Here is a 26,938-nt window from a genome sequence, read left to right as displayed (position 1 = left end):
GACGAGCGTGGATGTTTGAGCTTCATCTGATAGCCGCAGCGCTATCTAACACATCTTGAAGTTAGCAGTAGGTCGTGGGCCTTTAAAGGTCTCAGAGCACAGCGTCGCGCAAAATGACAAGTTGAGTTTAGTGGAGATGCACAATAGCATCGTGAGCGTGCTGAAACTTTCAATGAAGAGTTTGAAGTATATTTATTGATCACAAATTTATGTACTGTACATCGACAGGCTAGTGTCTGAAAGAGGAGCCCAGAAGTAGAGCACATGGCTTCACGTTGGCTAAATAGGTCATTTGCAGGGTGGGAGTTGTAAAATAAGAAAGATGCTAAAGGGCTCACCATATGTATACATTTCATGCATTTGCTAGGCCATACGATCTCGTTTGCAACTCAATGTTGCTTGTTTTCTTGGAAGTGGCTCATATTTGATTTCAGCCCTACCTCATCGTCAACAGCCGCGGGCAATCACCACAAATTCTAAACAGCATTGGAGGCTGACACGTGAGGCCCTGGGCCAGGTCTATTCAGAAGGCTTTTTTAGAGGAGGAGTTCAACACTCACACTGGTGTAAAGGAGGTGAAAATAGGAAGCACTGCAAGATATGAAATTATTTGCATCTACTAGTATACAGTGGGGCAAATAAGTATTTAGTCAACCACTAATAGTGCAAGTTCTCCCACTTGAAAATATTAGAGAGGCCTGTAATTGTCAACATGGGTAAACCTCAACCATGAGAGACAGAATGTGGGGAAAAAAATCCCAGATAATCACATTGTTTGATTTTTAAAAAATTTATTTGCAAATCATGGTGGAAAATAAGAATTTGGTCAATACCAAAAGTTCATCTCAATACTTTGTTATGTACCCTTTGTTGGCAATAACGGAGGCCAAACGTTTTCTGTAACTCTTCACAAGCTTTTCACACACAGTTGCTGGTATTTTGGCCCATTCCTCTATGAAGATCTCCTCTAGAGCAGTGATGTTTTGGGGCTGTCGTTGGGCAACACGGACTTTCAACTCCCTCCTCACTAGAGGTGTGCAAAATTTCCGATTCTTAGATTATTCGCGATTCGGCTGTGGAAGATTGGAGAACGATTCACAAACATCCAAATTCCGATTATTGAAATATGCCAAGTAAAGAGGAAGTACAACACACTCAGCGCGCCACGCGGTCTTCGGGGCGCAACGAGGAAGAACGCAGCGAGAGTAGCTAAACATCATGCTTCTCATTACCCAGCCCCTCGGGTAATGCCAATGCTCAACTCACGGCTCTAGCGCAACTCATGCCACGAGATAAAAAAAAACACAACAACATACCTGACTGCTGCCGAAAAGCTGCTACAAAGTACGTCATCCACATAAAGTAATGGTAGATATCATTTATATAGGACTAGATGGACCATTGATTCGGTAGCGTGAGCAGCACATCTTCAAAAAGCTAGATGCGGGCGTAGTAAACGGCCGCCATCTTAAAGCGGTACACTTCCCTGCAAGGCTGTTGTAGCGAACCTTCCAAGCAAACCTAATTAACTTTTTATCTAAAATACTCCTAAATCGGTAAAATATTGACTTGAATCTATCTTTAAAATAGTTTTTAAACTTTCACGTCGAAAGTAGACAAAAGGGAAATTATGGAATAACGGGAGAAATTTTAACAACTTTAACAGTTGATTCACAACATTAAATTAATTGAATGTAGTTTAAAGCTGCTGTTACAGAATGGGGACTGGAGTTTTTTATTTACTGTTATTTTTGTATATTTGTTTACTACTATATGTTAACTTGATACTGAAATAGTAGTTTGGTTTAGCCTGAGAGGATTTTTGAACAATTTTGTAACTAATGTACAAAACATTTAATTTAAAAAAAAAAAAAAAAAAAAAAGGAGGGGGGGTGCATCAATAATCGTTTTATAATCGAATCGGAGCCTCTGAATCGTAATCGTAATCGAATCGTTAGGTGCCCAAAGATTCCCAGCTCTACTCCTCACCCATTCATTCTTTCCTTTACACAGATCAGTCGTCCTGGTCCCTTAGCAGAAAAACAACCCCAAAGCATGATGTTTCCACTCCCATGCTTCACAGTGGGTATGGTTTTTTTCTTCGGATGCAATTCTGTATTCTTTCTCCTCCAAACACGAGAACCTGGTGGTGTCTGGAAGGTGTCTTTTATACCGATAATGAGTTAAAACAGGTGCCATTAATACAGGTAATGAGTGGAGCCTCGTTAGACCTCGTTAGAAGAAGTTAGACCTCTTTGACAGCTAGAAATCTTGCTTGTTTGTAGGTGACCAAATACTTATTTTCCACTATAATTTGGAAATAAATTCTTTAAAAATCAAACAATGTGATTTTCTGTTTTTTTTTTCCACATTCTGTCTCTCATGGTTGAGGTTTACCCATGTTGACAATTACAGGCCTCTCTAATCTTTTCAAGTAGGAGAACTTGCACAATTGGTGGTTGACTAAATACTTATTTGCCCCACTTTATATCGAGACTACGTCGTTCTCCCCGGGGGGGCGGCCGAGAGGCTGGGGTTGGAGGCGGTAGCGCGCCTCGTGGCGGACCGTCAGCTCGATCCCGAGATCCAACTACGAGCTTTTTAACTGCAGCAACTTTAAGATATGCTATTGGAGCTGGAATTACTGAGGACAGTGGGAGAAAGCCCGTCTGAAGGCCGTAATATCGGGTGAAAGTTTGGCGAGGCTCTCAAGCCACTCCGGAGCTCTGCTGTCTGATATCACATTCTTGTATGCTATTTTTCCAATGATTTTATAAATTGTGATTTATTGACTAATCGTTTTAAATAAAACAAGAAATGGAATTATGTTGTCCAAATGTTTTATTGCGATCAATATCTGCAATAAAAAAGAATGACATACTATTGTTGTTTACGTGTACATACCGCGTAGTAACAAAATCTGTGACAGCCCTTCTGCATTCGGCAAATGTAAAATATTTTGTAATTTTACCTCATTTTGTCAATCAAGTGGCCGGCGTATCAATCTATAACTCACGTCAACACAGGCTGACAGGTTATAATTTTGTCCACAAATGATCAACGAAGTGATAAGAAAAATCATACAATCTCATATACGTCTCATCCACGTCATGCTGAATCCATTTTTGGACATTCCGTGGGTTCCTCCGGCTTGATTTTGCAGTTTAACTTCGTCAACACACTTCTAACTTGAACCGCAACTCACGAGGTTTTTTCTAAACTGGAAGTTCGAAGCAAACATTTTTCCAAGATGGCGCCGCCCATATTTCGCTCAGGAAACTTGTCTATACAGTGTTTCGAATTGGTCTGCTTTACACCACTGGAAACTATCATAAAAAGGCAGTTTTTACTATTCAATTACTTCTTAATCTGTATATACTATTATTTCATATTGTGTTAGTACAATGGCAGTTATTTTAATTTAGCATGAGGGAGGAACACTATAATAACATCAGGAACGGCCGCCATCTGTCCCGCCTGCGTTTTTTCATTTGCTGGCATCATTTGAAGGTCTGCAATACACCCCTCTTTTGTCTCTCTGTAGTCTTCACATAGTTTTATGATGGATGGCACATAATCGGGTGACAGCAGATTGTTGCTTTTCTCTCCTGCAATGAAAAAATACAATGAAGAAATAAATATGCCGGTAGGATGAATGCACATAGGTTATTCAATTACATTACTACACCCGAGCGCACGAATCACTTTTGATCAGATTTTATTTCTCTCTGCATGTGGAAGTGCGAGGCATTTCTCTTGAAGCATCTTCCCTAGCGGAGTGGTGGTATGGCCCAGCGGCCAAACACGCCCAATCACATTCAAATGTTAGCATAATTAAAAATTATAATAATAATTTGCATTCCTCCTATGAAATGGCGCTACAGAGCTTTGAACCATCATTTGAGAAGAAGTTTACCCGTCTGATGGCAGTCAGCCATTTTTCACGTCGCTCCTTCACTTTTGGGATCTGGTAAAAGTTCAGATTCTTAAAATTCTCCTGCACATTTGTGCAGCCAAATGCTACGCAGTACTTTTCACCATATTTTTTCGCGGGGTATCTAATTTGAAAAAAGATTACCACTTAAAAGTTTAAAAAGTTTAAACATAGCCTTGCAAAGCTACGGCGTGTTTACAAGCGACAAGCACGGCGTCAAGTCCATTCCCTGCAAAGTTGCGACACTGGCTAAGGGTTAAAAAAAAGTCATTATGTGTGCATCTAAGGTTTGGAATGTTAAGTTTTAACCGAAAAGGTGTTTTCGTTCTTTTTAGTTTTCCATCAAAACATGAAAATTCAAGAGAAACTGGTTAACTTGCAATTTCAAGCTCTGTAAACTTACCTTTTTTTTCACTTTTTTAAAACGATTTTTACAGTGTACAGAAACTAGCTTTCTTATAATTTGAAAACATTCATAATCTTGTATGTCTTAGCAACGGGTGGAATAAAACTATCATACTAATACATACTATAAATGTTTGAGTAGACCGACAGGTGATGTTGCCTTGCCAGGAAAAATGTTTCTGCCTTTAACTCACAAATTTTAATGTATATGTGTGAGCATTTGCCAAGTTCAAAACTTATTACATTTTATTTCAAGGCTATGAAGCTCTATAATAAACCATGAAGTTTTTGTAGCAGAAAATTAAGTGGAGACGACTGTAGTTCTTGTTCGTGAGGGGTTGGCACCCTACCATGTTACCATATAAATGACCAGTGGGTAAGAGCATTAACTCTAGGCCGTGAGGACAAAAGTGTAAAATGAACTCTACATTCCCACTTTTGGTTGTGCCAAGCTGAATGCACAGCTTTTAGTGACGCTTTGTGCGTCCCAATCACCTACAGACAGGTCCTCATCGGACCATGAGCTGACCATTATGCGGATGTGAATGTGGGCAGTCGCAATGGCTGATGACAGCTTAATTCCTGGGCTGCCTCCGCAACTCATATATGATCCCCCCCACCTCTGGTGAGGCTTGGCGTTTGTGTCAGCTGACAGGTGATGATCAGAAGCGGCAGAGGCGAGTGGGAAACCTCTCAGCGGGCTCGGATTTCTGGGCTCTGTGAAAAGATTTGTTGAGGCCGTTTCAGATCTGATGGAGGTTCCCATGTCCGTCACCGAGGCCATGCTTGGATAATGGCCGCCGTTATCTATCATATCTGTTTGCACACAACAAAATGCAGAAGAGGCTGACGATCGCCATCAAGAGTGCCCCCTCCCCGGTGGGGTTGCTTTGAAGGCATGAGGAAATGCTTAAACAGGTGTAGAAAAGAGGGCTGTGGGGGTGAAATGAGGCGCGACACGACTTAAAAAGGCCTTGGAAAATGAGGGCGGGGGGGCTGGCGGTCATCATGAGCGAATGAAGGCAAGAGGGGATCGGAGAACCCGGAGATAGACAGTGGCAATACTTTGATCGAGGTCACAGAGGGCAGTCGCCTCCAGGCTCGGGAAATACACGCCACTTTGGAGCGTCCGGCCCGGGAAAGGAACGACACGCCATGGTGACCCTCTGAAGATGATCGCGGCCAAACGTCTCACGGGTGCCCAAATGACGTCGTCGTGCCTCCTCATCCTGCTCCTGATGAGCGCCGTTGCCTCCGTATCGGCGCAGTTTAACGGATACAACTGTGACGCCAACCATCACAGCAGGTTTCCTGGTGAGGATGATGTAAAAAGCAACCGGCCGCAACACAGGAGTACTTTACATTTTCAAGTACATAGATGATAACGTCAAGTTTCTTGTTTTTTTTTTGTTTTTTTTTTTGTCTGTATAAATTGCAGTAGTGTAGAAATATACTGTAACATATCAAGAGATGTTCATATTACTAGTGCATTGCAGTAATTTTGTGAGAATCTTCCTTTGCAGTTGATTCCAGCATATTAATGATTTGGGTCCAATTCTCAATTCTCTTGTCAGTTTATACCTTCTTAATCAGTTTGAAAAAAGTTTGAATTTTTTTTTTCTCCCATGCCTTTTTTCCCCAATTGAACAGTGCTGTCTTTGACTCTTTCAGTGCTATTAACGATGATAGACATCCAATCATGTGGCTCCTTTCTGCCGTGAATTCAAAATAGTTTGTCACTAGACATCCAATCACTAATAGACATCCAATCACCGTCCATAGCGGGCAAAGGGTTAAGCAAATCAATCTCAAATTTGGAACTCACACAGTATATTATGTTGGTTCATTAAATACTTGAAAATTAGTTGCATCATTTGATCTGATGCTCCCTTTGTTTTAGTGCAAAGCAACACATTAAAACATTTATACGTTGTACAAAATCTATAAAAATTGTACACTGTAAACGCAGATGTTCAATATTATCAATTTGACTGAGTAGCGTAAACATCAACGCACAACTTAAAACAGTTATTATAATAATAATTCATAATGTCCAATATGAGTATGTTCCCATTGTTTCAACATTACGGCACATGTCTCATGTTAATAAGGTCATAGTGTGGTGAAAGATGATACAAAAGCAATTACTCATTTTAGATCAGCACAATCCAGATAAGGATCCGATATAATTATGTATTGTGCAAACAATGTTCAAAAAAGAAAATACAGAAATACTGTAAGAACCAATATGGACAGTTTAGAATAATGCCTTGTGCACATGTAGCAGAGCTTTTTAAAACCGAATATCGTCCCACCTCGTTTGTAGTAAAAATATCCATACCCAACCTCATCAGTGCAATTTTATGTATATTTCATATTAGTTCCTGGACGTTTCAAAGAGTGTAACCTCTAATACACCTTGAGGAACTTTTTTTGTGGCCACTTCGTAGCGTCGTCGTCAAGCACTTGCAGCAAATATGCCGCTGTTGAACATTTCCTTCCTAGGTTCAAGTGTATATACGGTCCGCAAGACTGGAGTGTTAAGTTAAAGTTAGCCGTAGACATGTTCTGACCCAAAATATTACACCCCCATCTTACAGTCCGAGACAGACCCTCCTCGCAATTGATGTTTTATTACTTATTTGATTTTAAAATCTTTGCGTTCACTTAATATACATTTCTAACTTACCTGAAATCATCTAGTAAAATTAGTAGGTAATCATCAAAACTTTTAAGTTTTTCAAAACTCAATATTTTTAAGTTTGTAACATTTTTTGACACTGTTGACTGTCTTAAATATTTTGAGTTCTGGTAATTCATTGGAGTTTACAGTGTACAGTACTCAATTTAAAATTGCATTCCATTGCAAACTATTGAGGGCAGCCTCCGATTTCTTATACTTTGCTTCAGTTTGGCACAGAAAAATGTGGATGATTTCAAGAAATTACTTTAAAAAAATGGAAAGCAGTTGGCCTCTTAAAAATATTTGAATATGATTATAAAGTGCAAATATTTACTGATTTCATATCCAAGTATTGTGTTGAATCCACATACACGTATTCTTTGCAATGTTGAAATAAAATATTGATACTGCAGTGCGCAGTACTACAATCGGTTATAATTCAGCATTAATATTGATGTACATAAATCAATATAAATAGAATGATTTCCTCTGTGTTTGAAGGCAAATCTACTGTTATTGTATCAATTGACCATCATGCTCTTATGTGTACTAGAGTGTTATGATAAAATGAAAGAATAATTGTACAAATGTTTAACCCTTCACTTGCCAAGTGACAATTAGTTTTAATTAAAAGAAATGTGGACCTGACATTTTGGATCATGCAGGCCACACTCGTACTGTATTTTTTAAAATTTTGTTATTGTATTATTTAAAAGAGTGGCTTATAAAAGGGTTAATGTGCTTGTAAGTTAATATATTGACTACCATGCAACGCTACATCACAATAATATTGTTTGCAAAAACTTATAAGACAATAAAACTGCTACTTTTTGATTGTACTTGCGATACAGACCTCTAAACACAAATCAAAATCAAAACAAAAGGTACACCAACAGAATTTAAATGAGAGTGTGTCTGAGCTACACTCCATCATACTGACAAGTATCCTGACATGTATTATCATTTTTAATATTCTAATAAGGTGCTGTGCTTGACCATATTATATTATTCATTACATTTTAATGGAATCTTTTCTTTTTTTGACACAACTGTCAGTATGATGCAGTGGTGGTATTCATCAAAACATAGGCTATAACAGTTTTGAGCAAAACAAAATTATTATCATGATAAAGGCAGTATTGGGGAAAAAAATGCTAGAAATGACATACCGTGCACTGTAAACAACAAAATGGACAATTTAGAATGGCAATACATGATACACTATATACAGTATAAGTAATACTGAAAGTAAAAATGTGTCATGTTTGTTTGAAAGGTGAAAGAGACATCAGCGTGTACTGCGGCGTGCAAACCATCACGGTAAAGATCAACTTCTGCCCGGTATTGTTCTCTGGCTACACCGACACGGACCTGGCCCTCAACAATCACCATGGCGATGCCCAGTGCCGCGGCTTCATCAACAACAACACCTTCCCCACGGTCGTGCTGTTCAGCATCGGCCTCAGCACCTTGGAAGCGTGCGGAAACAGCCTGGAGGTAAACAACATGTACAATTACACACGGGTATTTTATGTTGATATCATCAATAAGTTTGCTTCATTATGTTGTTTATCGATCCGGGAACACGTCTCTATTCTTGCTCGGCAGGTCAGTACAGCCTTCGGGCCAAATGCCTATGGAAACGTGTCGCTTGTACAAATCGGGAATGTCTCCGGCTTTATCGACACACCTGACCCGCCGACTATTATCAGCTACCTCCCTGGTCTGTTGTACAAATTCAGCTGCAGCTACCCATTGGAGTATCTGGTCAATAACTCACAGCTGGCATCGTAAGTTGGCCTTCCTCTTGGCTACTCATTTATTGATTAGGAGTGGGAACTAGGGTTGGTGATTCTTCATCTAATTAAAATATTATAGACCATCATCTAGAGAAATGTAACTGAAAAAGTGTTTATGTACTTACAGATGGGATGCAAACTTTTTTTTTTTTTTTTTTTTAATCAAACAGTATATACACTGTGGGGGGAAATGGTTGAAGTTGAAAAGTTCAAGGTTTGATTGAAAACTGACACATTGAGCTCAAAATGCTAAGTAAATAGGATTTTTACAATATATACTATCTGTATACCGAATTTTTCGGACTATAAGTCGCACCTGAGTATAAATCGCACCAGCCATAAAATGCTCAAAGAAGAGGAAAAAAACATATATAAGTCGCATTTTGGGGGGAAATTTACTTGATAAAATCCAACACATAGAACAGATATGTCATCTTGAAAGGCAATTTAATATAAAAATACAATAGAGAACACCATGCTGAATAAGTGTACAGAATGATGTTACATGATGCATGAACAACGAAATGCGAATATACTGTCCTCACCAGGACGCTACCGCTCAGTCCTGGCTATACAGCGAGCTAAACTCCCAAATGACGATGCTGGAGGTCCGTATGATTTGCTGAATTAATTTCGTCCTCAATACCAAACAGGTTCGCATCAATGTAAATAAATGATAATTAGGTGCTATTACAGCAATGACACAAACGGTTAGCATGCGTTCGCTAGCATTAGCACATCATTCAAACAACCACACAACTGGCTCTAAGGCTACGTTCATACTACAGGTCTTAATGCACAAATCCGATTTTTTGTCATATCCGTTTTTTTGGCGTGCCCGTTCAGACTGCCTTTGTCCATTGAGACCGTTCAAGTATTACGCATGCGCACTAATTCGCAGTCCGACCCGCATGCGCAGAAGCATCAAAACAACTGACACACGTCATCCGTCATTCCAGGGATATATTTTGCTTTTCTAAAGGAGGACAAAAATAACAGACATAAATAATCCCCGTTTAGGCTTATATTCAAAGTTTATATGGATCGATAGCATGCACGCACTGTCCGTGCATGTCACACACACAAACGGGCGGCCGTGTAGGCAATGTTGAAATATTGCTCACTTGGAGCAGAGAGAAAACTGAGCATTCTCAGGCTTATCCTCAACCCATTTTCATTTTTTATGACTGTTGTCAAGCCCAGCCCTTCCCCAAAAGCCGTGTTCACTGCAAGCTAGGCGCTAATAACGCACAGCTGCACCGGTACGGTAATGTCTCTCTCGCTATTTGATGACGTAATTGCTGCATGAAATCCGATTTGGGAGACTGGACAGTACAGACCGCCGCGACAGTCTAGAAAAATGTGGCCCAGATCGGATTTGAACCACATACGAAAGTGACCCAGATCGGATTTGAAATGGTCCAGTTCTATGCGACTTGTCACGTTCAGACCGTCAAGTTAATGCCTCACTCGAGTCGGAAAAACACGAAAAAATCGGATTTGTGCATTAAGACCTGTAGTATGAACGTAGCCTTATAGTCCGAAAAATATGGTAATTATTATTACGATAGTTATTATTATTACTATAATTATGTTGTTGTTGTTGACCAGCTCAGTTGTGATAGAGTTGTAGACTTTGCCACAGTTGTGGTGTATTATATTCAACAGCAATTGTTTTTGGCTGTGACCACTGGGCAGTGCTGTTGCATTATGTAGTGTTAGACACAATCATATTTCTAAATGTGTGTTTCACCTTTTAGAGAATAGATGGAGGTATGACGTATGTAGAAAAGAGAATTAATTATGGCGGCAGCAATTACTCCCCTTGTTTGCTGCATTGCGGCCGACAGCTGCTGATTGTATTTTGCGCTCTATGTTATCGCCTTGTTAATAAAGCGAGTGAACTGAACATCACGACTCATTTTCTTCTGTGCGCTCTCATAATACAGTGATCTCTCGCTACTACGCGCTTCAAACATCGCGCCCTCAGTCCATCGCGGATTTTATTTTTCAATTTAAAAAAAAAAAAAAAAAAAAAAATGCAGGATTTTATAGAGATGTCCCATTCTATCGAGTACAGCCTCTCACTCTCCTGAAGTGTTTCTTTCTCACTAGGCAGCTTGTTAAAGTAAACGATGAGTGACAAGGGAGCTGCTTCGAAGTGGCCAGACAACTACCTTTCAAAGGCCACCGCCTCATTTAGCTTTTTAAACAGCTATAGTTGCTATGACAACTCATTGTGTTGTGACGTATGTTGATCTAAGGAGCATGAATTGATTCGAGACGATTTAAGATTAAGAATTTATTAAAGAATTATACTTTGGGAAATTAAAGGGGGGAAAATGTGTCTTAAATGTACAGTGGGGCAAATAAGTATTTAGTCAACCACAAATTGTGCAAGTTCTCCAACTTGAAAATATTAGAGAGGCCTGTAATTGTCAACATGGGTAAACCTCAACCATGAGAGACAGAATATGGAAAAAAAAACAGATAATCAATTTGTTTGATTTTTAAAGAATTTATTCGCAAATCATGGTGGAAAATAAGTATTTGGTACATACCAAAAGTTCATCTCAATACTTTGTTATGTACGCTTTGTTGGCCATAACGGAGGCCAAACGTTTTCTGTAACTCTTCACAAGCTTTTCACACACTGTTGCTAGTATTTTGGCCCATTCCTCCATGCAGATCTCCTCTAGAGCAGTGATGTTTTGGGACTGTCGTTGGGACTTTCAACTTCCTCCTCACCCCATGGCGTCAAAATGATAACAAGAACGGGGATCAAAAATCCCAGAACCACACAGGGGGACCTAGTGAATGACCTTCAGAGAGCTGGGACCACAGTAACAAAGGCTACTATCAGTAACACAATGCGCCGCCAGGGACTCAAATCCTGCACTGCCAGACGTGTCCCCCTGCTGAAGAAAGTCCACTTCCAGGCCCGTCTGCGGTTCGCTAGAGAGCATTTGGATGATCCAGAAGAGGACTGGGAGAATGTGTTATGGTCAGATGAAACCAAAATAGAACTTTTTGGTATAAACACAGGTTCTCTTGTTTGGAGGAAAAAGAATACTGGATTGCACCATACCCACTGTGAAGCATGGCGGTGGAAACATCATGCTTTGGGGCTGTTTTTCTGCAAAGGGACCAGGACAACTGATCTGTGTAAAGAAAAGAATGAATGGGGGCCATGTATCAAGAGAGTTTGAGTGAAAATCTCCTTCCATCAGCAAGGGCATTGAAGATGAAACGTGGCTGGGTCTTTCAGCATGACAGTGATCCCAAACACACAGCCAGGGCAACAAAGGAGTGGCTACGTAAGAAGCATTTCAAGGTCCTGGAGTGGCCTAGCCAGTCTCCAGGTCTCAAGCCCGTAGAAAATCTGCAGAGGCAGTTGAAAGTCCGTGTTGCCCAACGACAGTCCCAAAACATCACTGCTCTAGAGGAGATCTGCATGGAGGAATGGGCCAAAATACCAGCAACAGTGTATGAAAAGCTTGTGAAGAGTTACAGAAAACGTTGGCCTCCGTTAGTGCCAACAAAGGGTACATAACAAAGTATTGGGATAAACTTTTGGTATTGACCAAATACTTATTTTCCATCATGATTTGCAAATAAATTCTTTAAAAATCAAACAATGTGATTTTCTGGGTATTTTTTCCACATTCTGTCTCAATGCTAAATCTGAATTAACACATTGAACACACAAAAAAAATTTATAATAATTAAGCTACAAAAAGCTACACCTCTAATTTGTGGATTTCGATTATCGCAGGGGGCGTCCCCATAAACCGTGAAAAACAAGGGATCACTGTACTACACTTTTATATTCTAGACCAGTGGTTCTTAACCTGGGTGCGATTGAACCCCAGGGGTTCGGTGAGTAAGTCTAAGGGGTTTGGTGAAGGTTAAGACACACAGGGTCCTATTATCATACTCTGACTTAAGGCCATCTGTCATTTTAGACTAGGTTTTGGACTGGGCTGCCTCCAATTTACTGGCTTTAATCCATTTCTTTCAACTTCTAGCCCTCTGTCTAATGGGAGGAGAAAGTGGTTTGCTCATTGAAAGGTTGACTCACACTTGGTATGAAGAAGTATAACAGACTGGCCGGCAGCGTGCACTGCACAGATAATAAGAAAAACATTTTCGTCACATTTTACGCCTTGAAAATAGTATGTGATGCAAGGATGCGACCATAAAATGAGAATGTAGATATGATGAACAACCATAATGGGATTATATCAAATTCCCATGTGATACATTAAAGCTGTTCAGACCATAAGGATACTCTGATTCCCTGTGTCTAAGCAGCTGAACAGGACAGGTTAAAAGTAAAATAAATAATAAAATAGTAAATAGTAAAATTAAAATAAAAGAATGTAGACATGAAATTTCATTTTCCAATGTGAAAATTAGCTGCAAAACATTTAATTTATTTGTTGTAAATTTGAAATAATAATAATTTGAATACATTTCAACGGGAATTTGCTTGCTAGCTTAGCTATATCAGTTTTTAATTTGAAGGGGGGAAAAAATTCCGAAGGCTTCGGCAAATGTGAATCTCATGGGGTTCGGTAACTAGCAAGGTTAAGAACCACTGCTTCAGGGTGTTTTGTTGTCTGTGTGAGCTGTAGTTCACAAAAACAAAACAATTTTGCAACTTATTTACAAATATATTTTGTGTGAAATGTTATTTTCCATTCGTCATGAATATTTACCATGGATATTATTTGAAATTGGGGCTTTAAAGTCCCTCAGCACTGCCAGCGGGCATTTGCATGTTGAATTTCAGCCCAATTTGTATGTGTTGAAAGACTTATTTTTGACTTGTCTTCCCTGGGCTATTTCATAGTTAGTTTGCTTTCCGGCACTTTAGGATGTACAAACTATGCACTGCATTAAGTATGGACCACATGCTTCATCATGCAAGTTCATACAGCTCAGTTAATCAAGCTCAGAATGTTAACTTGGTAAAAATGAGTTTGGAATACTTTGAATGACAAGTTACTTAATAAAACTAAATTATTTGAGTTATATCTACTTAAAATACTTAGTTAGCTTGACTAATTGTAATACTATTTGTTTGCTTGTTTGTTTTACAATGTAATGATTACACTCGGGGACAATTTCAAAAAATATTTTCAGTCAACGGTCAGAGTTAAAAACAACAAAATTGTGCACACAGTGTTATGTTTTAATTAGCATGTACATTTGGTCGAAGTTGGAAAAAAAAAAACTTACGCGCTTACGTACGTCAGTGGCCGCTGCTAAATTAAGCTGTGGCGTGGGATAAAGCCAATTAAAAAATCCCACTTTGACTACTAACTACGTCTTTTCACAGCTCGTCGGCAGCCATTTCTGTTAAGGACAGCAACGGCACGTTTGTGAGCACGCTGAGTCTCATGCTGTACAATGTGAGTGAGTTCGCCTGCTTTGCCTCATTACCAGGGAACATTTCAAGAACATGTTGGGATCATGGTTACGTTAGAAAGTTCAGAACAATTGGTATTCAACCAAGTGCATGCCTATTTTGACAAATGTGACAAATGTTGTATTTTTCTGCGGTTTGATAAAGGAAATCAGAAACTCTTTAAATTCGAGACCCAAGTTTAGCTCCTCCATAGACTTCACAATCAGTTGACAGGAAACGGGGCGAGTACCGTTCCGTAGGGGGCCTATTTTCAAAAACTTAAATTTCAAATATTTTCAAAACCAAAGCCGCTAGCAACCTTAAACCAAAACAGCCACTTCCCTTAGGCAAATATGAGTCTCCATGAGCAGTGGCATCAAAAAATTTAAAGTCATTCCCGAATAAAATCCAGATTAATTAATTTTTATATAAGTATAAAGAACCTTAAAATGGCTTTGAAATTCTCTGAGTTAAACCTAGATGCACAAAAATCACCGAATGCAAAGATAATCATCTATATTTTCCGGATCAATCGCAATATTTAACATATCATAGTTTTTGCCCGAAATAGCGACTTAAAAAAAAAAAAAATTATTTGCAGAAATGTAGATGTTTTCAACAGCTAATAAATCACTCAATCACTCAATACTTTAGGAAATCATGCAGAATCATTTCAATTTGACTCAACGAAAGCAAATTTAGCATTTTTCTATATACAATCACGACTTATTTACCGGTAAGTTGAATTCCGATGTCAATGTTGTCTCAGCACGTCTTGTAGGCTATCTGGCCCTCATCATTTTTAGATTGAAATTTTACATTGAATAAAACACTTTAAAAGCCGAATTTTATTTTGTATGGACATAGAAATGTCTAAATTACTAGTTTTAAAATTACGTAAAGTTAAAGCTATTGTGTATGGATACAAAATCTAGCATGGCGATCATCACAAAACAAAGAGCTTTTTAAGTTCTTGTAAATTAATGTTAAAATCCCGGAATTAAATCTTTCAAGATAAAGATACGCAAAATCTTTTCCATACATTTTATTTTTTTTCACGTTTCAAAGGGCATGCATGGTGCTATTATATACTGTATAATAATTACCTTGAATACTTGATCAAATCACTCCGGAGACACTCCTGCCTGCTTGTATGCACTAAAACCTTCATCCTATTTCAACCTAAATCTGGTGTTAGAAAACAGCGTGTGTTTGAGTTTATTGCAGTAAAAGCTTCCACGACACTCTACCTGGCCCAGCCCCTATGGGAAACCGTGTCACAATGTCTGTAGGTGCCGTCTGGTCAACTGGGATGATAGTGAAGACTATAGCCCCTTTCACATATGCCTAATCACTGTTATAATCCCAGGATTTCAACGGGCAGCCCTTGTATGTGAAAGCAATTTCCCCTTTTCACTGGTCGCGTCCTAGTATAATGCCCGGGACTTTCCCGGGACGAGGCGTACAGTATGTGAAAGCAAGCGCTAAATTCCCAGGTCACAGCACGTTAGCCGATGGCGTAAATATCATGGCGGGCCGATCGTCACTTCCTCTTTCTTCGCAGTAAGAAGAAAAGCAGTAAACAAACATCGCAACTATCAACATAGTAAGCTGGAAATAGCTAAATTATACTGAAAACATAAGGAAATTAAATTGCTACGCGATCGTAGAGCCAAGAAAGAAAGTCCATCGTCCATCCGTTTGGAAATGTGTGGTTTATTTTGTTGCCGATGTTAGGATCCGCAACGGCGGAAACAAGGTTGTACCTCAAAGCAGAAAACAATGGAGGCATACGTTCAAGCGTTCATTAAATACAAACAGAAATACACGTGATCACAGTAAAGGGGGAATAACACAATGGGTCCGTGACAGTAGGTCGACGGGGATCAATAATACTAACCTAAGCAGTAGGCAGAGAGCCGATAAGACAACAAAACGAATACACTCAAATACCAGCACAAGGTAGGGGATTTCAAAACAAAGGCGGCAGAGGTGTCGAATGGCGCCCACCCAGTTAATATCTCGGCACCCTTCTCTTGGCTCGCCTGAGTCTTGATGAGCTTGAATTGGCTGCAGTTACGACATCGGGAACGCTCCTGCAACTGGCTCTATAACAAAACACGATTTGACTAACATTGTGACAGCCGATGCGGACCAAAAATGACGTAATGTCCGGGTTTAAAATCGCGCCAGAAGCCCTCCCCGCACGGAGAGCGCCAGTGGGCAACCTGGGACAATTCTGTGAAAGTGTTCAACCCGCGTCATTCTCTACATGCGTAAAAGCAATGACGCGAGTAAATCCTGCGTCATTTTACACAGGAATTTACCAGGATTTGTTTGTGAAAGGGGCTTATGGCTCCTCTCCCTAATTCAAACTTGCTAGAACACGTTTTGGGTGGCTATAACCCTGATTATTGCATGGATATGGGTGGGGGGGGGTGCTAATCACATTTTTAAAGCTATTTTTAAGAATTGTCTATCTGCTAGACCATCAATAAATTAGTTGATAATCCAATGAAATTTAGAGATCCTAATAAATTGGGGTGGGGGCATTGAATTTAAGCGTCCTCTGTTGTTTTTACGCATTATTGATCAATTTGAATAGCTAAGGTACAAATCTATAATCAGAAACTTATATCTCAACGTGTCCTTTCGTGTAGGATTCAACATACAACCAAATGCTCTCCATCCCCATGGCCGGACTGGCTTTGAAAACCAGAGTGTTTGCTGCAGTCAAGGCCACAAACCTGGACAAACGGTACCGTGAAGCAGTTATTTAATGCCGACTCAATTCTAAAGACGCGATATGAATGAAAATAACTCAAGGGGCGACGACATTGACGTCGCCATTATGATATTATACGACAGCGAGGCGCCAAGCCGTGACAGAAGGAGAAAGACCTGTGTGTGCTTTCCCATGTGGAGTTAGATGGCTATCTAGCTTCCCAATCATACAGTTTTGTCCCCCTGCAGTTGGAACATCTTGATGGACTACTGTTACACAACCCCCTCAGGGAATCCTAATGATGAACTCCGCTACGACCTTTTCCTGGGGTAATCTGACTTCTCGGCGAACTACAAAAGGCGGGCTATTAACTATTCATGCCATTCATGTCTGAACGAACTATCGCTTGCGTGGCTGTTCATCTGTCTCGGCGCAGCTGCTACAAAGACCCCCAGACCACCGTTTTCGAGAACGGGAAGAGTCAAATGGGACGCTTTTCCTTTGAGGTCTTCCGCTTTGTGAAGCACCGGCACCAGAAGATGTCCACAGTTTTCCTGCATTGCGTCACCAAGCTGTGCAAGAGCGACGATTGCATCATGCTCATGCCGGTACATACTTGCCAAACTGCCGTAGGCTCCGAGTTTATGATCCAAGGTTGACCGTTTACGGCTTTTGCAGATCTGCGGGCGAAGACGAAGGCGGGACGAAGGGGCTGGCCTCGTTTCGCCTCCGGCCGCTAGTGGGAATGCGGTCATTAGCGCTGGACCAATCATCACCAGGAGTGGTATGAACTCATTCTTGACTCATTTAAGATGTATCACCTTTGTTCTGAAATGTTTTTTCAGTTTAAAATTTTAGGTGTGTTTGTCTAGCTATTTATACCTCGAAGGGTGGGTCACCTCGCCAGAACCCTATCTTGACATCCCAAGTTCCAAGAACTCATTTTAAAAACAAAAAAAAAAGAATGTAAAGCAAAATACTGCCGCATTTCAATTTTTGGTAAAGGAAATTAGAATTTCATAGTTTTGATTTTTTTGGGGGGTGGGGGGACTACTGTATAGGCATTCAACAAAACAGTCTTATTTTTACAGGTGATGTTGGATGTTTTACAATATAACAAGAATGATTGAAATGGAATGTTAAAGGTGTATGCTGTCGTTTAGGAGAAAAAAGTGAGATTGGTATAAATCGGGTTCGGCAGGTCAGGCTTTTCAAAAATCAGTGATCGTCAAGAAAATTGGATTGGGGCACCCCTACTTCCTACTGTTGTAATGGTAATAATAATAATTAGGGCTGTCAAAATTATCGCGTTAATGGGCGGTAATCAATTTTTTAAATTAATCACGTTAAAATATTTGACGCAATTAACGCACATGTCCCGCTCAAACAGATTAAAATGACAGCACAGTGTAACGTCAGCTTGTTGTCTTTTGATGTTTGGCGCCCTCTGCTGGCGCTTAGGTCCAACTGATTTTATGTGTTACACCATGAGTGAGCATGGTGTAATTATTGACATCAACAATGGCGAACTACTATTTTTTTTTTTGATTGAAAATTTTACAAATTTTAATAAAACGAAAACAAGGGGGTAAGAGGGGTTTTAATATAAAATTTCTATAACTTGTACTAACATTTATCTTATAAGAACTACAAGTCTTTGTATCCATGGATTGCTTTAAGAGAATGTTAGTAGTGTTAATGCCATCTTGTTGATTTATTGTTATAATAAACAAATAAAATACAAACAAATACTTATGTACCGTATGTTGAATGTAGATATCCGTCTGGTGCCTTATCTTTCCATTCCAACAATAATACACAGAAAAATATGGCATATTTTATAGATGGTTTGAATTGCGATTAATTACGATTAATTAATTTTTAAGCTGTAATTAACTCGATTAAATTTTTAATCGTTTGACAGCCCTAATAATAATATAATACAGTGGTACCTCTAGATACAAATTTTAATTCGTTCCAGTACCTGGTTTGTAAGTCGAAACACTCGTATGTCGAGCGTGAGTTTCCCATTAGAATACATTTTACAGTAATTCAATTAATTCGTTTCACAGCCCAAAAACCATGACCTCTTAAATCCTAAATAATGCAGGAACAATTACAAATATCTTTAATTACACATGGATAAACAAATTATAAATACAAATTGGAATAATATTTATAATATTGTAATAATTGTTTCTGTCTTTTGGACGAAAATACTTATTAGTCTTCAAAATGTGTTCGTCTTCGTCTAATTTTAGTCAACGAAAACTCAAATTTCATCTAGTTCTAGTCGACAATACTCAAAATGTTTTCGTCTATAAACTTTTAATGTTTTAGTCCATGAATAAATAAATAAATAAACCAATAAATAAATAAGAGCTTTCCATCAATTTCAAATGAACATGAACGACGAGCACATAACTTTAAATTCTACAAGGATATCACCATTTTCATGATGATAATACACACTCAGCAGTAAAACAGCACATTACTGTATCTGCAATTAATTAAACTCGTCTGGATGCCACGAACTGTATCTAAAATGTTTTCCAAGAGTTTAAGAAGACACGGAGTCACCGCGCTAAATGCTAATGCTAACACAAACGCTATGTTAACGCTACAATTTAGTTTAGTGTGTGTTGTTTACTCAGCACAGACCTTTAAAGGCTAAGGTAACATGGCATATCTAGCCAAGATAAGAAAGCAAAACTACACATAAAATAAGAAAATATCACACATTATGAATTTATGACGGAAACTATGGCGAATTTTAATCTCGTTCTCAACTGGCATCCATCTCGTTATGTTTTAGTCTCCCGAGACACGTTTTCAGCTCGTTATCGTGACGTCATCATCATGAAAAAAGTTGTTCGTTGACCCAATATTTTCGTTGTCGTCATCTTTGACGAAACCACCTCTGCTGTCGAGCCAGTTCACTGACACGCACACCACGTTCATATTTTTCCATCCTTCTTAATTTCAATAGTAAGCGTTGCCTTTTCACTTTTTTCACCACCGGCAGGAACCTTCTTGGGACCCATGTTGATTTCTCTCACAAAAGAAATCAGCCATGATGCCGTCTTGCAAGAAAATAACAAAACTGCGACGCTCTCATAAATCGTCATATTTCGAGGATGTCATCATATGTTGAGACAAATAATGAGTCAAATTTTACGTCGGATGTCGAAAGGATTGTATGTCGATGCGTTTGTATATTGAGGTACCATTGTATTGCCTAAACGGTGGCAGAGTGGTGAGCCCGTCGACCTCACATTTCTGAGATTTTTGATTCAATCCTGGCTTCGGCCTCCCTGTGTGCATGTTTTCCCCTATGTCTGCGTGGGTTCTGTGAGGGTACGCCGGCTTCCTCCCACATCCCAAAAACATGCATGGTAGGCTGATTGAACTCTCCAAATTGTCCGTAGATGTGCATGAATCATTGTTTGTCTGTATGTGCCCTGTGACTGGGCTTGCAACCTGTTCAAAGTGGACCGTTTTTGGCTGGGCTAGGCTCCAGCACCCCGAAACCCTTGTGAGGGTAAGTGGTTCAGAAGATGACTGAATAATGCATAAATTAACTCATCGGCTGCCACTGACAAAAATGGAGTTGACATTTCTCACTGTAATGCCAACAAATGAGTTAAACAAGAACAAAAGTGAGTTTAAAAAAGAAAATGTTTTTCTGATTCCAGATGATGTTCCCATCAACAACACTCAGCTTGGTAAGCAGCCTTCCACAATGTTTACACAATAAAATGGTGATAAAGTAGTAATTTGCGAGCCAGCTAAAAATTATTATGGGTTATGCATGTTAATTGCTGTTTTTTAACATGTTTTGCTGCAATCATTGTGATAAGCTCATGTCAAAGCAGGGTTTCTGTATTATGTTCCTTCTTCAACTGTCCACGCACTACTTTTTACCTGGCAACAGCAGGCGACCCCCCCAAACTGTTAAATCCGATGACCACCGCGCTAATCTCAGGCGTGGTGGTCCTGGGCGGGATGAGCGTGGGCTTCGTGCTGCTGTCACTGCACCTCCTTCAGAAATCACGTCTTCCCTCGTCATCCTCGGCAGCTGCAGCCTCAGGAGCTTGGAACCCTACTTTTAAATGAACCCATTAAGTTATCAACATGTCATAGTGAATTCATTTGCACACACGTGGCAAAATGTGTGTTTCAGGTGTTGTGTACTGTTTCTTTTCTTTTCTTTTTTTTTTTTTAACATCCACTGGATTATTAAAATCTTAGAAAATAAAAACAAATTGAAAAAAAATAGAACATTAAGTTAGGTAGAACTTTTAATAATTTTGGCAGATATAGTAAGGACATTTTTTATGGGTGCCTCGATGCTATCACTGTTACTATGATGTTGATGATTGCAATAAACCATAAAGTATAGAAGGAGAATGATTTAATATGATATGATTTACTGTGTATAATTTTTTCATAACATTTTTTCAGGTCCTTCATTCTGTTTTAAATGTGGAATACTTTGAATAAAAATCGTCTGTTCATTCTATGTGTGTGTAGGTTAAAACAACATTTCAGTTGTAATGTGTAATATAATACTACTATTCTTCATTCTTACGGAAATTTTGTATTCATTTAACAATAGCTGCGTTTCATTAGTTTGCAATATTTCAAAAATTTCAGCAAAGTATGATTGCTACTTATACATTTTTTCTATTGGAGGCTTTTTATTTTATTTTTTTTATTTTATTTTTTTTTAATCTTGTGAAGTGATTGGGAAGGTAAGTGATCATGTGACTAGGTATGTCACATCCAAGGGTTTGGTCTCAATATTGGTAGGGATGTTATAACAGCATAACCTGCATGTACACTTTTTGCTGGGGACTGGACATTAATAAGACCAAACAGATTGGGTGAAAGGGGGCAGGGCTATATTTCTCACAAATATGAACCTAATTAAGTGATAGGCTAAATTATGAGTGCAAAATAAAGTTTTTTATACTAACTTTTACGCGTATCGGTTCAGGTAATACACCGTTCGGTTAAAACCTTTGTTTTCAAGAAATGCTAAAGAAACATTTTGAAAACCTCCAGAATAAATCTCAAATCTCTGGATTTAATTAGCCAATTTATATTGCAATACAATATTTGAACTTCGTTATATTAACATACACAATAAATACAAACTTGTTAATCACTTAACTATCCAGGAATGCAAAAAATTAACATTTGTCTTAAGAGCACTCAACATTGTCCGTCTAAATAAATAAATAAATATAACTGAAAAACCTCTCAGGGTATAACAAAAATAAATAAAAATGGAGCCTTTTTAGCCTGAAACCTCGGTTTACCTCGGTTATGATTAGTGTATGATTATCTGAAAAAACTGCATAGGCTGCAAATAAAAAAATAGTGTTCAAAAAATACATTTGAATCCCTTCAGACATATTTTTTTTCTGCTGGGCAAAAAAAAAAAAAAATCACTGTTTTTTACTCTACACATACGCCAGAACAAAGTGTGATTTTTTTTGGGGTCAGGGATATTCCATACTTTAATGTTATTTTTATTCTTAATGTGTTTTTGATGAGAAATGAGCACTTTTTGAAGTTGCGTTGGGTCAGCCATTTTCAAAGAGCCAAACATAGCAAAGAGGGCTTACCAAAACTCATGTTTTGATTTGATGGGTAAAGTTTCATCCGATCATCTCCCAGGAGAGGCAATAACAATTAAAGTCAGTGTATTTATTGGTTTAGAGACGCGAACGTTTCATGTCCTTCAGCAGCATGCTTAAGTCTGAAGGGGTTAAATAAATGCAAGTCATCAGCCAATCAAACATGCGTTCAAGTTAAGGGTGGGGGGTACATTCAGCAAGTGAAAAGGAGTAAATGTAAGTCTGAACATAATGAAAATAATTCACTTAATAATGGTAGGGTCATTTCTGTCCGTACAACAATGGGAAGACATTTTAAATAACCTATTTACTGTAACTGAACTCATTACAATACATAATATTAGCTATATTTGTCTACTATCAAAATGAATAAGTTGGCTACAAATATATCATGAGCCTTCATGATACGCCAATAAGGTTGGTAGTAGAGCTGGGAATCTTTGGGCACCTAACGATTCGATTACGATTACGATTCAGAGGCTCCGATTCGATTATAAAATGATTATTGATGCACCCCCCTCCTTTTTTTTTTTTTTTTTTTTTTTTTTAATTTTGTACATTAGTTCCAAAATGTTTCAAAAATACTCTCAGGCTAAACCAAACTACACTATTTCAGTATCAAGTTAACATATAGCAGTAAACAAATATACAAAAATAACAGTAAATAATAAACTCCAGTCCCCATTCTGTATCAGCAGCTTTAAACTACATTCAATTAATTTAATGTTGTGAATCAACCGTTAAAGTTGTTGAAATTGCTCCCGTTATTCCATAATTTCCCTTTTGTCTACTTTCGACATGTGAAAGTTTTAAAACTATTTTAAAGATAGATTCAAGTCAATATTTTACCGATTTAGGAGTATTTTAGATAAAAAGTTAATTAGATTTTCTTGGAAGGTTCGCTACAACAGCCTTGCAGGGAAGTGTACTGCTTTAAGATGGCGGCCGTTTACTAACGCCCGCATCTAGCTTTTTGTAGGTGTTCTGCTAACGCTACCGAATCTATATTGCATCTAGTCCTATATAAATGTTATCTACCGTAACATTATGTGGATGTACTTTGTATCAGCTTTTCGGCAGCAGTCAGGTATGTTGTTGTGTTTTTTCATCTCGTGGCATGAGTTGAGCTAGAGCCGTGAGTTGAGCATTGGCATTACCCGAGGGGCCGAGTAATGAGAAGCATGATGTTAGCTACTCTCGCTCCGTTCCTCATTGACCGCGCGGTGCGCTGAGTGTGTTATACTTCCGCTTTACTTGGCATATTTCAATAATCGGAACTTGGATGTTTGTGAATCGTTCTCGAATCTTTCACGGCCGAATCGCGAATAATCTAAGAATCGGAAATTTTGCACACCTCTAGTTGGTAGTGATATGTCCCTGCCGTCCCTAAGCAAACCTTGGCCCTTCACATCATGTTGCATTTAAATTTGAAAAAGTTTTTGCGTTCTGGCAATATATTTTATATCGAAACATCTGAAAAATGTTATGAAAGCGTAAAAACATTTTTGCAATATTTGAGTTGGAAATTCCGGCATTATCATTCCACAATGTCACAGTGGAAAAAGTCAGACTTTTGTAATATAAAAAAATGTGAATAATATCATTTCTTAATGTTTTTCACAAGTAATGCTATACTGGACTGCTAACCTGGACAACTTTTATTATACATTGCGGAAAAAACAGACAAGACTGAAAAAGCAGTTTCTGCTCTTGCACTCCTCTTTAAAAGAAACTGCAGTATTTTAAGCCTAAAGAACTGTTGTCTTTGATAGAACAACGTGTCTATAGGCTGCCATAGCAGATTCATGGCGCATTAAGCCCCCGAACTATTTTTAATGAGTCATTTTTACCCTGGAAATCCCCGTTTACAGACGTTGCGCAACCGCTTTTGTTTCAACCTAGCCATAAAAAGAAGGTAAGTAATTATATTTATTATTCAAAATGTCTGTCATTTTTTAGCTCATAATCATTTATTGATGTCAAATATTTAGTTAAAAAAAAAAGAAAATGACTTTAAAAAATTATTCCCTCGCATATTTTAAACTATTAAACAAATTACGTCACAATAAAAAATTTGGCGTCTGTAAAAAAGTCACGGATATCTACCTCATAACTATCACTTAATTGTATTTTTTTTTTTTTTTTTTTTTTTTTGTAACTCGCATTTTCGGCGATATGTTAGATGATAAATAATCAATCCAAAAAAAGAAAAATTGAAAAATAACGTTTAAAAAGGTAACTATATGAAAAAGAAAATCTAAACCACTCATTGTTATCTGCGATTTCTGCATCGCAACCCTTGTTATATCACCATGTTTCACCCATAAAATAAAATTTTAAAAATCTGGCTGCGGCCATTCACAGCTGTGTCTTGACACTCAGTGATACATGCGACAAGGAGTTTTTGGATTGAAACAAGGTAGGTACGTGATAATATCTCGTTAAAATCGTGGCGTTTTTAATTCTGCTCTGGCGTGCTCTCGCCTCCAGTTAGGGTTTTGCTGTTTAAAAAAAAAATGTTTAAATGCCCTCCTGTTCAAAAATTTTCTAGCACCAGAAACTTGAGATTTTAAGCTTTCCAATGATGTATCACACATGCATATCGGACAATTTTATAATTTGGCGAAATTGGGGGTCTCAGAGCGGAACTTCAAGTCACCAGAGTGTGTTCCACCATATATATATATATATATATATATATATATATATATATATATATATATATATATATATATATATATATATATATATATATATACACACACACACACAAATCCTCCATCCAGAAAATAGTGGCCTCTCTGACCAACCTGGAGGCTTCTCTGACTAACCTGATTCAAAGCCAGAATCGGGAAGTCATGAAAGAATTACAGCTGATGCGCGCTGAAAACGACAAGCTCTAGCAAGTGGTTGAGGAGAAGGAGGCTCGCATCAAAAGGCTGGAAATTCTGGCTGATGATCTCGACCAAGGAAGACGCGCAAATGATCTCATCATCTCTGGATTACAACTGATGCCCAGATCATATGCCGAGGCCGCTAGCCCACCTGTGGCTCAAGAGGCAATTGCCAAGCTGCAAGAATTTGGAATAAAGGTGGTCCCGCAGGACATCCGTCACTGCTTTCTGCTCCCAACGGGGGGGGGGGAGGACCGGCGACGGTGGTCGTGAAGTTGGCAGACCACAAGAGCAAGGTTGCCCTGCTTGACCAGCGCCACCGCCTGAAAGGAACGAAGATTTTTCTGAATGACAACTTGATTAGCCGAAATGCCCACATAGCGAGAAAAGCACGTCAGCTCAAAAAAGAGGGGAAAATTGCCAGCACCTGGGTCTCTGATTCCAAAATCCTTGTCAAGTCGCAAGACATGAAGATAAGAGTCGTGAGAAGCCTGGAAGAGCTGACCTCATTCGAAAATTAATGATGACACCTGGTACCACCTTTTGGATGACCAGATTGATGAGTGCCATGACAAAAACATGTCGAACAACTGTAAGTACTACACAGCGGAACAGTACTACAATTCCATGGATGTGGACGGTAAACTGAAACAAATCTAATGAAAAAAAAGGAACTGACTTTAATTTGCACGGATACAACATTGCTGTGATATCACCGACCATCTGCCTAGCTTCACAAACTACACTCAACCACTGCGTAAATCCGACAAAGACAGTGTACAAAAGAATCAGAACTGATCAAAACATTGAAAACATGAAAAAAGATCTCTAAACTCAAGACTGGAATGATGTTTACAATGCAAACCCACGAGACAAAGAATGCAAAACAAACCTTGGATGACCAAGACGCTTATCAACGCTTGCAAAAAGAAAACAGCGCTGTAAGAGTATTTTATCTCCCAAGGACAGGGCCTGCGAGGAGAAGTTTAAGAAATATAGAAATAAGCTAAACTGGACATCAACTGATACAATGAACCCACTCAAATTGAAAATATGTGAAATTCCATGGCAATCAATGAGTTTTGAATGACATGTGGAAAAAACAAAAAACAAAACTGATAATAACTGGACTGTAACACAAACATGCTTGACAGTGCGTCCCGGGCTGTTGGGGGATGGGTATCGATAAGCATTTGCTTTTTCCCGTCTTTCCTTTGTCTGTCATCGTCTTTCTTTCGGGCAAATTCCACACTCTGAAACTGTCAATGATTATGATGATGATGACAATGACAATAAATTCATTCATTCATTCATATATTTTCAAATCCTAAATTTGATGGGGCAAGTAAATCGAGATCTTGTTGTTGCACAAATGTGCACACCTTATAACTGCAGATGTGTGGACAATCAACCAAATGTGAGTTTGATCACCTGTTATTA

At 38.7% G+C, this 26,938-nt stretch overlaps 1 protein-coding gene across 1 annotated transcript; it reads left to right on the top strand.

The window, feature by feature from the left end:
• Positions 1-4,889: 4,889 nt before the first annotated feature.
• Positions 4,890-21,648, top strand: LOC130917203 (zona pellucida-like domain-containing protein 1). The gene is made up of 10 exons (XM_057838348.1): positions 4,890-5,653; positions 8,299-8,519; positions 8,631-8,812; positions 14,166-14,238; positions 16,895-16,992; positions 17,208-17,288; positions 17,396-17,567; positions 17,638-17,743; positions 20,655-20,684; positions 20,894-21,648. The coding sequence occupies exons 1-10, from the start codon at positions 5,512-5,514 to the stop codon at positions 21,073-21,075; spliced, it is 1,287 nt and encodes a 428-aa protein (XP_057694331.1). The 5' UTR covers positions 4,890-5,511; the 3' UTR covers positions 21,076-21,648.
• The last annotated feature ends 5,290 nt before the right edge of the window (positions 21,649-26,938 follow it).

This window comes from Corythoichthys intestinalis, chromosome 6 (assembly GCF_030265065.1).
Source record: "Corythoichthys intestinalis isolate RoL2023-P3 chromosome 6, ASM3026506v1, whole genome shotgun sequence".
NCBI classification, from domain to species: Eukaryota; Metazoa; Chordata; class Actinopteri; order Syngnathiformes; family Syngnathidae; genus Corythoichthys; species Corythoichthys intestinalis.
This window is presented reverse-complemented; position numbering and strand designations above follow the sequence as displayed.